The 13,352-nt window shown below is 37.3% G+C and overlaps 1 protein-coding gene and 1 pseudogene across 1 annotated transcript; one reads left to right on the top strand and one right to left on the bottom strand.

Annotated features, from left to right (window-relative positions):
* Window positions 1-209: 209 nt before the first annotated feature.
* On the bottom strand, window positions 210-668 carry LOC139814902 (uncharacterized). The gene has a single exon (XM_071781422.1). The coding sequence runs from the start codon at window positions 666-668 to the stop codon at window positions 210-212; it is 459 nt and encodes a 152-aa protein (XP_071637523.1).
* An 8,659-nt stretch (window positions 669-9,327) lies between these two features.
* Window positions 9,328-12,279, top strand: LOC139814295 (uncharacterized; annotated as a pseudogene).
* The last annotated feature ends 1,073 nt before the right edge of the window (window positions 12,280-13,352 follow it).

Raw genomic sequence — 13,352 nt, 5'->3', positions numbered from 1 at the left:
TTGTTGGGAAATCAACTTTCTGATGCATATCCTTTAATAAATCTTTGTAGCCAAACTACCTCTTGACAAGCATCCGAAAGCGCCACGAATTCTGCCTCTGTTGAAGATAATGATACGCACGTTTGCTTGCGACATGACCAGCTGATCAAACCTCCATTATAGAAAAATGCGTAGCCACTGTTTGACTTTCGTGTACTCCGATCTTCCGCTCAATTTGCGTCTGCATAACCGATCAATCCATCGTTGTCACTTATTATGTTACTCAATTTTAGCTTTAGTTTTGATGTTGCCTTTAAATACTTCACGACGCGCTTTAATTGGTTCCAATCTTCCGGCCTTGGACTTGAAACCTTTTGTGCTAAAATGCTAACACTTGCCGTGATATCTGGTCGTGAATTCACTGATACATACAGCAAGCATCCAATCAGTTTTTGGTACTCGCTGTTGTCGCACAATTGATCTGACGATTCTGTCAATGACTTGTAGTATCCGACGTCCAATGGTGTGTTCGCTCCCTTTGTGTCTTGTAAACCAAAACTTGATGCAATCCGTTCGATGTATCTTGATTGACAGAGCTCGAAATTCCCGTCTTCGTCTTGTGTCACCTCAATGCCTAAATATTGCTTTATTTTTCCGAGGTTTTGCATCTCAAACTTCTCTGACAACATTTTTTCAATTATCTTCATTTGATCGTCTTCGATTAAGAGACCAATGATAGAAAACGCTTCTTCGTCCGCTCTACACCATTCAGTCCTTGCCTTTTGATTTTCCGCTCTCTCTGCTGCTGTTGCTGTATCTGGTAGTTCCCTTAGTGCCTGTGTTGTTATCGCCTTCCATAAATTTTCCTTCTTCAACAGTAGTTAAATCTTAAACTTCCAGTTCGTAAAATTCGTATTGTTCAATTTCTCGAACTTTTCCTTGAAATCTGCCATTGTGCAATACCGCTTAACCTTTTCTGCAGAACAAGATCAATTTATTTCTCTTCGTGATCTGGGCCCATAACCTGTAGAATTTAATGCCAGATCCGTACTGCAAACGTACCTTTTCTCTGATACTCGTTTCAGGTCCGCAACAGAAATAAATCGGTGAACTATTTGTCGAATATATAAATCTGTTTATTTCGCTTACTGCGATTACAACGGTTGTCGAGGAGAGAGAGAGAGAGAGAGAGAGAGCAAGAGCTGAAAACGCGATATATATAAGAATTGACAAGAACGCCATAAACTAAATGAAACTAAAGAATTTACCAGATATTACTGCTCAAAGGATAACGTTGAATTTACTTTATAACTATATTGTTCTAAACGCAATAATAATACCAACAAAGCGTGCCCTGGGCCCATAACCTGTTGGAATATTATGCTCTCCGCAGGGATCGAGATGGTGGTGGTGATTGCTAACGAACGACTCTTTTATATGCTGTTACTATAACTCTTTATTCTCGACACAATATAAGACACCGTATATAAGACACGTGTGCACGCGATGAGCTCGGACTATCGTCTGACGCTTCTCGCTTCGTACGGCGTGCGCGCCCGCGTTGCTGCGCCACGCAGTGCCCTCTGGAAGGGCGCGAGTGCTCTACTCGCACAAAGCATCTTTCCAACAAGAAGTAACAAAAATTAATAACTATTGACGACTCCTCTCTTGTATGATATACACTCGTACAAAAAAAATAGGGAACACTTCATGAACCCTAAAAATTAGGCTATTTTCAAACTGCTGTAAGTCGGCGAAAAATTGTCGTAAAAAAAAATTTAAAAAAGCATTTTGAAGCTTGAAGTTTCAACTTTAACGTACTTTTGAAGAATTTTTAAAATTTTTTTATTTTCTCTGTTGTACGCCTTAAAAAAGAACACATTGTTTTGTTCCTTAAAATTAACTTATGTTTGACTACTTGAAACTCAATTAAAAAATTTGTTTTCAAAAAATTCAATTAACGTTTCACAAACTACATAATTTTACCTACAAAATGCTTTTTTTAAAATTTTCCTACGATTTTTTTTGACCGATTTACACGACTTTGAAGCAAACCCTGTATTTTTGAGAAAAAATGACGTAACTCGATGAAAAATTATCGTAGAACAAACAAAAAAAAAGCATTTTAAAGCTCAAAATGTCAGCTTTAACGTGGTATCGGTGACTATAAAAAATTTTTCTGTCTTCCTTGTTTGGTGCTAAAATTAAAAATGTTGATTTATTCCTTAAAATTACACATTTTTAACACTCTGCAGTTTGATAAAAAAATTTTTTTCACAAAATTCAATACAAATACCACAAACTGTAACATTTTACCTACAAAATGCTTTTTTTTAAATCTTCCTACGATTTTTTTTTACCGATTTACACAATGTTGAAGTTAACCCTTTTTTTCTTGAAAAATGACATTTACCGCCGACATTAGCATTAACCAATGTGCACCACGTGGAGGTTGTCGGTCGGATTTTGCACATCGTGTGTGTGTGTGTGTGTGTGTGTGTGTGTGTGTGTGTGTGTGTCTGTGTGTCACAGCAGAGATAAGGACTCCGCAGCTCGTCATTTCTGCAGTATTTAAATGACTCCAAACCCTTTCTGCTGTGTGTGTGTGTACGTGCGAGCGCGTGCCTTTAAAATTGTGTGTTACCTCCTCTTTGATTGATTACTGCTTGCAATCGCTCTCGCATGTTTATGCACCTTTCAATTGCGCTTTGTGGAATTTCGCGCCAAATTTGCCTAAGCGCTTCTCCCAATTGGTTGAGATTATACGGCTGCTCCTCGCGACGCCTTAATCGTCGCCCTATTTCGTCCCAAATGTGTTCAATAGGATTTAAATCCGGACTATTGGCGGGATGTGGTAATAATGCAATATTATGCTCTTCGAAAAAGCGCCGAGTTACGTTGGCCGTGTGAGGACGAGCGTTGTCTTGCATAAACACAAAATTTCGGTGTATTTGACGCAAAGGCAAAATGTGAGGTCGAAGAATGTCACTCACATAACGCGCACTTGTCATCGCAGGAGGTGGTAAAATCACTAAATCGGTTCGGCTTCTCACGGAAATGCATCCCCACACCATCACGGAACCGCCGTTATGAGCTCGTACTGGCATAACGCAACGGCGATTGTAACGTTCATTTCGCCGACGCCAAGTACGTACACGCCAAGTACGTACACTATCATTGCCGTAGAGACAGAAACGCGATTCGTCGGAAAAATACACATTTCTCCATTGCCTCACGGTCCAGTTTATGTGATTCTGCGCAAATTGCAGACGAGCACGACGATGCGTTAATGTAAGTGTTGGCACTCGCGCACGAGAATGAGAAGCAAGACCAACTTCTCTCAAACGATTACGAATAGTTTCTTCGCTAATGTTGCGTAAGGGAATAATTTCATCGCGAATATTCCTTGCGGTAATCGTTCGTCTTTGTAAAACTTGACGAACAATATGACGATCTTGTCGGATCGTAGTTATTCGAGGACGACCACTGCCTTCACGTCTCGCATAATGTCCAGTTTCTTGATATCTGGCCCAAGTTCTACTCACTACGGAAACGGATACGTCAACACGTTGCGCTACGTACCGCATGGAAAAACCTTCTTCCAGAAGTGCAATTATCCGTGCAACTTCTATTGCCGGTAAATGTCTACGCATCATTTCGAAAATTTTCTTTCGCTTGTTACGCTGCGAGACTTATCAAAATTTTGTTTCGTTTTTCACACTACAAAAATCGGCTGTGTACTGTGTTTATAAACTTTTTGTACGCATATCTCTAAAAATCAACGTCTTGCTGCAAACTTCGCGCCGTATGCAATCACGTGACTCGTGACAGAATCCCGCCAATATTTAAATCCCAAATGTGTTCAATCAAATCCCATTAAACACATTTGGGATTTAAATATTGGCGGGATTCTGTCACGAGTCACGTGATTGCATACGGCGCGAAGTTTGCAGCAAGACGTTGATTTTTAGAGATATGCGTACAAAAAGTTTATAAACACAGTACACAGCCGATTTTTGTAGTGTGAAAAACGAAACAAAATTTTGATAAGTCTCGCAGCGTAACAAGCGAAAGAAAATTTTCGAAATGATGCGTAGACATTTACCGGCAATAGAAGTTGCACGGATAATTGCACTTCTGGAAGAAGGTTTTTCCATGCGGTACGTAGCGCAACGTGTTGACGTATCCGTTTCCGTAGTGAGTAGAACTTGGGCCAGATATCAAGAAACTGGACATTATGCGAGACGTGAAGGCAGTGGTCGTCCTCGAATAACTACGATCCGACAAGATCGTCATATTGTTCGTCAAGTTTTACAAAGACGAACGATTACCGCAAGGAATATTCGCGATGAAATTATTCCCTTACGCAACATTAGCGAAGAAACTATTCGTAATCGTTTGAGAGAAGTTGGTCTTGCTTCTCATTCTCGTGCGCGAGTGCCAACACTTACATTAACGCATCGTCGTGCTCGTCTGCAATTTGCGCAGAATCACATAAACTGGACCGTGAGGCAATGGAGAAATGTGTATTTTTCCGACGAATCGCGTTTCTGTCTCTACGGCAATGATAGTGTACGTACTTGGCGTGTACGTACTTGGCGTCGGCGAAATGAACGTTACAATCGCCGTTGCGTTATGCCAGTACGAGCTCATAACGGCGGTTCCGTGATGGTGTGGGGATGCATTTCCGTGAGAAGCCGAACCGATTTAGTGATTTTACCACCTCCTGCGATGACAAGTGCGCGTTATGTGAGTGACATTCTTCGACCTCACATTTTGCCTTTGCGTCAAATACACCGAAATTTTGTGTTTATGCAAGACAACGCTCGTCCTCACACGGCCAACGTAACTCGGCGCTTTTTCGAAGAGCATAATATTGCATTATTACCACATCCCGCCAATAGTCCGGATTTAAATCCTATTGAACACATTTGGGACGAAATAGGGCGACGATTAAGGCGTCGCGAGGAGCAGCCGTATAATCTCAACCAATTGGGAGAAGCGCTTAGGCAAATTTGGCGCGAAATTCTACAAAGCGCAATTGAAAGGTGCATAAACATGCGAGAGCGATTGCAAGCAGTAATCAATCAAAGAGGAGGTAACACACAATTTTAAAGGCACGCGCTCGCACGTACACACACACACAGCAGAAAGGGTTTGGAGTCATTTAAATACTGCAGAAATGACGAGCTGCGGAGTCCTTATCTCTGCTGTGACACACAGACACACACACACACACACACACACACACACACACACACACACACACACACACACGATGTGCAAAATCCGACCGACAACCTCCACGTGGTGCACATTGGTTAATGCTAATGTCGGCGGTAAATGTCATTTTTCAAGAAAAAAAGGGTTAACTTCAACATTGTGTAAATCGGTAAAAAAAAATCGTAGGAAGATTTAAAAAAAAGCATTTTGTAGGTAAAATGTTACAGTTTGTGGTATTTGTATTGAATTTTGTGAAAAAAATTTTTTTATCAAACTGCAGAGTGTTAAAAATGTGTAATTTTAAAGAATAAATCAACATTTTTAATTTTAGCACCAAACAAGGAAGACAGAAAAATTTTTTATAGTCACCGATACCACGTTAAAGCTGACATTTTGAGCTTTAAAATGCTTTTTTTTGTTTGTTCTACGATAATTTTTCATCGAGTTACGTCATTTTTTCTCAAAAATACAGGGTTTGCTTCAAAGTCGTGTAAATCGGTCAAAAAAAATCGTAGGAAAATTTTAAAAAAAGCATTTTGTAGGTAAAATTATGTAGTTTGTGAAACGTTAATTGAATTTTTTGAAAACAAATTTTTTAATTGAGTTTCAAGTAGTCAAACATAAGTTAATTTTAAGGAACAAAACAATGTGTTCTTTTTTAAGGCGTACAACAGAGAAAATAAAAAAATTTTAAAAATTCTTCAAAAGTACGTTAAAGTTGAAACTTCAAGCTTCAAAATGCTTTTTTAAATTTTTTTTTACGACAATTTTTCGCCGACTTACAGCAGTTTGAAAATAGCCTAATTTTTAGGGTTCATGAAGTGTTCCCTATTTTTTTTGTACGAGTGTATTAACACTATTTTATTATATTTTATCTTTCGATGTATATTATTGAGAAAAATTTATATTAATTATATTTAATTTGTAGATACGGGTAACAAGAAAACGAAGCAGAATGTTAAACAATTATTCGAACAGCACACCGCAGATTACTGCAGTATTCAGAACCAAACGTTACAATTAAAAGAGAAAAAATTGACTGTAGCAAAAGAAGAGTTAGAATTAAAAAAACAAACTTACCAAGAACGCAACGAACTCCTAACATCGTTGATTGAAAAGGTAGATGAATTAACAAACGTAATTCGATCCTTTGCTCCACAATATTTGGAATAAGATAAGGAGAACGAAGTATCTGATGAGAACTTTGCATGGGAGAGTTTCATGTCTTTCATAAATATTAAGAGAATTGGTGCAATTAGTTTTTATTTTACAATTAGTTATTTTGCAGCTCAAAATAGATTTTTTATGAGAGAGTTTTATTTTTCATAAGTACTAAGAGAATTAGTGCAATTGTTTTGTTAATTAGTTATTTTACAATTAGCTATTTTGCAGTTCGTCAATAATACGATTCAGTGCATTGACAGTCGCATGAAGGGAACGGCTCAATGACGTTTGAGACATACACGTAAAGAAATCTTGGCCTGTTCTTCTCTGATAGGATCCTGATGCAAAGAAGTTTAATGATGTTAGTATCTAAATAAAATAACAAGAATTAAATCAAGAAAATTAAAAAAATCATTAGAAATTTAATAACTTTGCACAAATAAAAAATTCAAAATATATTGTACCTGTAATTCATGAGATATTGCAGTTTTCCGTGATATTTGTGGCATGAATGGCACTAATAGTGTAATGAGCAAACGACTTGCATCTTTTGTCAGTCTAAAACATAAAAAGCATGTAATCACGCGCTGCAATATAAAACTTTGTCACTACTAAAAGACTTTAAATATGCTGTACAGTTTACGAAACTGGCTATCAGACACTGAAAAAGGATCTAATGCATCTCTGAGTAACATTCGTGTAACCCTCATAATTTGATTGCGTTCAAAAGCCTCTTCGTCATTCTCTTCCTCAAGTATTAAAGCAGCCGCCATGAATATTTCCATTTTTCTTACTTTTTCGGGCTTTATTATTTGTGCGACACTTAACCTTAAACACAGAATCTGTCAAATTTGTGGTCTCCACGCGTCATGACGCTGTCTATAATTTCTCTCTCGCTCTATTTTTCAGCTTCTCTCTCTCAGATTTCACCATTCGACAAGAAATTTCTTGCCGAACAAACTCCCGTGAGATGGCACGCATTTTCATCGTAAAAGTTACTAAATCGCGCGAGCTGTTCACTTTTAGTATTTTCACTGTATTTGAGTTAGAGAATCGCAGAGCTTTTTGAGGGGGGGAAGGGGAACCAAAATTTTCGTTTTTTCGCAATAACTCGGCGAATGTTGATAAAAAATGGTAGGTATTTTCATCTTTTACAAGTTCCATAGTAGTCATTTTTCGATTGCATTTATCAGAAAAGAGACAGAAGCGAAAAACGCGCCGAGTTCCGAACGCTCGGCTCGACACGCGCGACTTCCGGAGACTCCCCTGGGCTCAATTTTTGACGAATCGGAACGAGTCACCGCTCATTTTCTTCGTTTTTTCAAGCCCTACAACTTTCTCAGGAGCGAAAAAGTGCTATCTATTAATCGAAACGAGATAAATGCAAAAACCGCGAAAAAAAAAGCTCTGGATCTCATAATACGACAACTAAAAAATAAGCTTTTCTAAACACCCCCAACACGCCTAAAAAGTAATAAAAAAGTTTGCATCACTTTAGACCTCAAATGTCTAATTTGACTAGCCTATCCGGCGAAGCAAAATCATGACATTCGCGACACATATCTTCGCCAGCAATACGACGCAAGACTTACCCAACACACACTACGATGCTATAAATATACAAAATATTTTCCAAAGTAAAATGAAAAGATGTATACAAATAAGTGTCCGATTTCGCTCGATAAAACAATAGTTAAATAATAGAAACGGCCAAATTACGAGCTATTAATAGGTGTATATTTAATAAAGTCAATTTTACAACAAATGTGTTCGCAATATAAAAAACAACGTTGACGTTTCGAGCCTTGCTTGGCCTTCTTCAGAACAAACCGCATAATTCCAATTTAATCGCTTCTTAAAATTTTAACGCATCAAATCACACTAAAAAAGACAGAAAATTCGCAACCGTCGCAACAAGTAAAAAGTCAAACACCTCAGGTATTCGTCAAGTGTATTGTCAGTCGTCTCCTCCGCCGCGACACGGTGAACATCCGTGATATTCCTGCATACGCGAATCTTTATGTCACCCGACCGTCTTAATGGCAACTGAACACAGTATAAAATTATGATAAGAGACGCGAATAATTAAGCAAAATTTTTGTTAAGCGGGACACTCACATAAGAAATTGGAATTATGCGGTTTGTTCTGAAGAAGGCCAAGTAAGGCTCGAAACGTCAACGTTGTTTTTTATATTGCAAACACATTTGTTGTAAAACTTTATTAAATATACACCTTCTTATGATCGTACTCCCTGCTGTCTATTGGTCTATAACCGACCAATCAGAAGGAGGAACAAGTTTGCGTCTCTCTACTAATATAGGACTCTAGTAGCGAGTAGTTATGACATATAAAGCGGGGAGCACACACTTCTGCACGCATAATGCGTAAGTATAAGAAAATTGATTGGTCTATCTATTTCCTTATGCACATGTGTATGGACCAATCAATTTTCTTAAGGTCAATCCAGACAAACTTGCATAGCGCATAAACGTAATATAAGAGAATTAATTGGTCCATCTTATGCATGTGCATAAGAAAATAGACCAATCCGTTTCTTTATGCATATGGTTATGCACCTATGCAAGTTTGTCTGGATAGACAATTTGTTATGATTGAAGTAACAAGTCTATGGCTGTGTAAACGAGGCTTAATAGAACTAAAGATAGTGAACGTGTGGTGGCGTGACGGTAGCGATCGGAGAGCGACGACGCGAGAGTATAGCGTTAGCTAGGGTTCCTATAAGGGAGTTGGGCAGATACCGTTGCCCGATTGTGATTGGCTCCGCCATTTTCCTGTTAACTTCCGGTAGTTCCGGCAACACCGGCAGCCGCACAGCTTGGCAATCTTGGCATAGCTATCATCGATGATCGACGCGTGATCGACAATAACGTGATAAGTGCTGTACGTGCTGTATTATTATTATTTACATACGAAGAAAACTGTTTATATTGAAGGTAAATATTGTGTAATTGTAATAGATAATTAAAGTGAAAGTGATGGAATGCCCCGTATATAAAATACCTGTGATTAATGTGAAAAATAGAAAATGCCGTATTGTGTAGCTTCTGGATGCTACAATTCGCACCAAAAAGGCGCAGTAATGCATAGCTTTCCACGAGATTTGCAACGTAAAGAAAAATGGATAGAAAATGCTGGTGGACTTTCAGGATTCAAATACTGTAGAATTCCAAACGAAAAGTCATATTTATGTGAGGTACGTTTTCTATTTATGAGGAGTTGATTTATTAGCGATTTATTATTGTCTACAAGCATGAGGATTCTGACGACGTACAACGTAATATATTACATTTTTAATATACTGTTCCGTTTTATAGTTCCATTTCACGGTTGACATGTATGAGAAGGAACGTGTTGATGGCCGGAAAAAATTAAAATCATCTGCTGTTCCAACGATTTTTGGACAACTTGTCATTCAACAAAATAAAAAAAATGTTGCAGGTAAATAATATATCAATAATATTTGTTTTTAATTAATTCGTTACATTCAAAAATATTAACACTCATGGCTTATTTTTTTTCACATCAGTATATTATATACGACAGAAATTTGTAAGTCATATTTGCATAGTTTACGTTGTTTGTTTTGCTAAATATTAGTATTTATATTCTAATTTATATTCTAGCGTTTATACTTGATACTACATCAGCTACAGAAATCGTAGCTTCTGAATTAACAGCTCAGGGGGATGAAGGATATGTTCCCAATATCGAAGCTGCTGCAGAAATTGAGATATCTAATCCGGTTCAGAGAGAGGAAGAATTTCTCTCCGATATTGCACCCACTAAAGAAATTGTAGTATCTCATCCAATTCAAAGAGACGAAGATTTTGTATCGGAATCTGCTTCAGAAATATCTCAGCATATAGGCTCAGCTACAGTGTGCTTGCAAGATTCTGATGTCTGTCGCAATAAAGAATTTTGTAATTCGGAATCCCTTGAATACTACAAACAACAAGCTCATAGATTTGGACAACTGTTTGAAAGAAGTGAACGAAGGAGAAGAATTATGAAGAAAAAGCATAAGCAAGCACAAATTCTATTCAAGAAGAAACTGAAGACACACTAGAAGAGGAAGTACGTATTAATAATCTATACCCTAAAATACTTCAAAATTTGTTAAATAGCGATCAAATTAATTTACTATGCCGCAAATATAAGAAAATACCGAAATGGAGCGATAAGACGTTAGTGAAGGCATATCAATTGAAATTTGCTTGTGGTTATTCTGGCTACCAAGAGTTATTGAGGCACGGTTTTCCACTTCCATCGATCAGAACATTAAGAAAAAAATTAGAAAATTGGAAGTTTCAGAGTGGAAAATCTGATGAAATCTTTGAGTTTTTAAATATCAAAGTTTCACAATTCCAAAATGATATAGATAGAGATTGTTTAATCGTACTCGATGAAGTCAGAATAACTCCAAGTAAAATTTACGATTCTTCAACTAATACATATGTAGGCTATGTTACTTTACCGAATCATGACAGTACAGAAATTGCTACACATGGTTTAGTATTCATGATCGTTGGCATTGCTAAACGATGGAAACAAGTCATCACGTATTTCTATACCGGAAAAGGTTCTGATGGAACAATATATAAACAGATAATTGTTGAAATAATTGAAAAAGCAAGTGCGATAGGATTGTATGTACAAGGTGTTGTTTTTGATATGGGTTCTTCAAATCAAGCCATGTGGCGAGCATTTGGTATAAACGTTTCTAAACATTCTACAGTACAAAATAAGTTGATATGGAAAAAATATTTAGATCATACGGTTTCGATAAGTCAGTTTTTGGAAGTTATACTAACTTGCGAGAATTTTTTACTAACAAATTTAAGGAAATACCATACACTATACCCGAATGTCATGATTTACGGAATAAGATTATAGTTCGATATGCAACGTTTAGATTAAAGATACATTCTAAAAACTTTTGCATGAATAAAAAGTCGGAATTCGCGAGTAAAACAATGGCAATGCACTATCGCGTTAAGTAACAATAATATTTATATGTAATGTATTTTTTTACGGTTTTTATTTCTTTATTTCATGTTTCTGTTTTTCAAGAGTATTATGTACGCATGTTTCTGTTTTTAAAAGAGTATTATGTACAATTAGTTTATACAATATATTATTTAACTCGTTTAAGATGTAAAATATAAATAGATAAATATATTACTATTGAAAAATGTCTCACTCTGTACTTTGTAACTTTATTTATTTCTTCCTTCATATTTATTAAATTAACTTTTACTAAACATTTACTTTCATTACAGATAATGCAATCACGTATGAAAGTGCCTCCTGGTTTGAGGTTTCCTTTCAAACGTTGAATTGGATAATAGACATGTGTGGATATATATAATATGCATACAATGGCTATATATATATATTGTCCCACACAGCACAAGATATTGCAACATTCACCAAATATCCGAGGGATCGCAATATATCCAAATATTGATCACAATTACCGTAGGACATCCAATATGATATCGCTATATCCTGGGAAAAAATTGTGCTGTGTGGGGTATATAAATTTATTGCACTTAAGTATATGATGAATATGTGTGTATATTGCCACTAAGTATATTATTACAATGTAATTCATAAATACATATATGTAAATATCGAATTTGTTACATAAGCTCGTAAAATATTACAATTGTATATTAAAATTATATAAGTAAGTACCCCGATAAGAAAAGATTTATAAGGACTTGGTTAGATGGCGTGTTAGTGAGTGGATGTATGGAAGGATTGTGCGGTGTGATAAAGCGAATTGTGAGAAGATAGAGAATAGCGAGAGTGAGCGTAGAGTAGTGGATAGGTTGTTTGGAGGGCTCTGAATAAGGGCGAGTGGAGGCGGACCTAGGGGTGGTCGTTTTCATACGTATTTCGGACGGGAAAAGCGAGCGGTAGCCGTTAGGTTATGGCGTCGCGTATCCCGACGAGCGCGGGAAGCGCGGGCGATACCGGTAATAGCGGTAGCAGCGGTAGGGCGGGTAAGGTAGGTAGGAGCAAGACCGACAGCAAAGCGGATAGCAAACAACGTAAACTTGAGATAGGTAAATCAGTGTCATTTAGAGATGAAGAGGAGATGAAACGTGATTTAGGTATATTGAGAGATGAAATGAAGGAAATGAGGGAACAGATATCCAAGGAGGTAGGTAAATTTGAGGAGATAAAGGAAAGTTTTGCACAATACGTAGAGGAAATAAAAGGTAAGGAAGAAAAAAACGAGGAAAGAATAAAGGGAATTGAAAATAAATTGTTTGAATTGGAAAATAGGTTAGAGCGATGCGAGAAAGGTGAGACGGATATCGGTAGCGAAAGCGAAAGTCAAAGTCAGAGAAGTGTTAGCGAGAGCAGATTTTCTAGAAGGAGCAGAGGGGGAAGTAGCTATGCGAGATCCCTAGTAAGCGAAGGTGGGCTAAGTGACATAGAGGTAGGCAAGCTTAAGAGATGGATGAAAGATAAAGAAAAGGAAGATAGAAGGAATAATGTGGTAATTAGAGGGATAAATTTAGAACAAGAAAGAGACTGGAAGGAGTGGGCGCAGAATTTTTTAAGAGATAAATTAGGTGTAAGATGTAAAGTAATAAATGTGAGGAAAAGTGGCACGGTTACCGTAGTTAAACTGGAGGAGGAGGACAAGAAAGAAGTGATGAGGAATAAGTACAAACTAAAGGGTGGAAATATATTCATTGAAAATGATCTAACCTGGGAGGAAAGGAAGGTACAGGAAGAAATTTATAAGTGGGTTAAGGTACAGAAAAGTAATGGGGTAGATGTTAAGGCAGGTTATGCGAGAGTGAGAATAAATGGAGTGTGGAAATCGTGGGAGGAGGTATCGAGGAATTTGGAAGATAGAGACGGTAGTGGGGGTAGTCTAGCGGCAGGAAGGGATGAGGGGAGAGCAAAAGAAAATTTAGCGAAGTGAGCCAGAAGGTGGTAGAGA

Source organism: Temnothorax longispinosus, chromosome 6 (assembly GCF_030848805.1).
Source record: "Temnothorax longispinosus isolate EJ_2023e chromosome 6, Tlon_JGU_v1, whole genome shotgun sequence".
Classification (NCBI taxonomy): domain Eukaryota; kingdom Metazoa; phylum Arthropoda; class Insecta; order Hymenoptera; family Formicidae; genus Temnothorax; species Temnothorax longispinosus.
The sequence above is the reverse complement of the archived record's forward strand: the minus strand, read 5'-3'. Positions and strand labels throughout refer to the sequence as shown.

Bases quoted from the DNA above. Each gene is read 5' to 3' on its own strand.
- LOC139814902 (XM_071781422.1), bottom strand. From the start codon at position 668: ATGTTGTCAGAGAAGTTTGAGATGCAAAACCTCGGAAAAATAAAGCAA.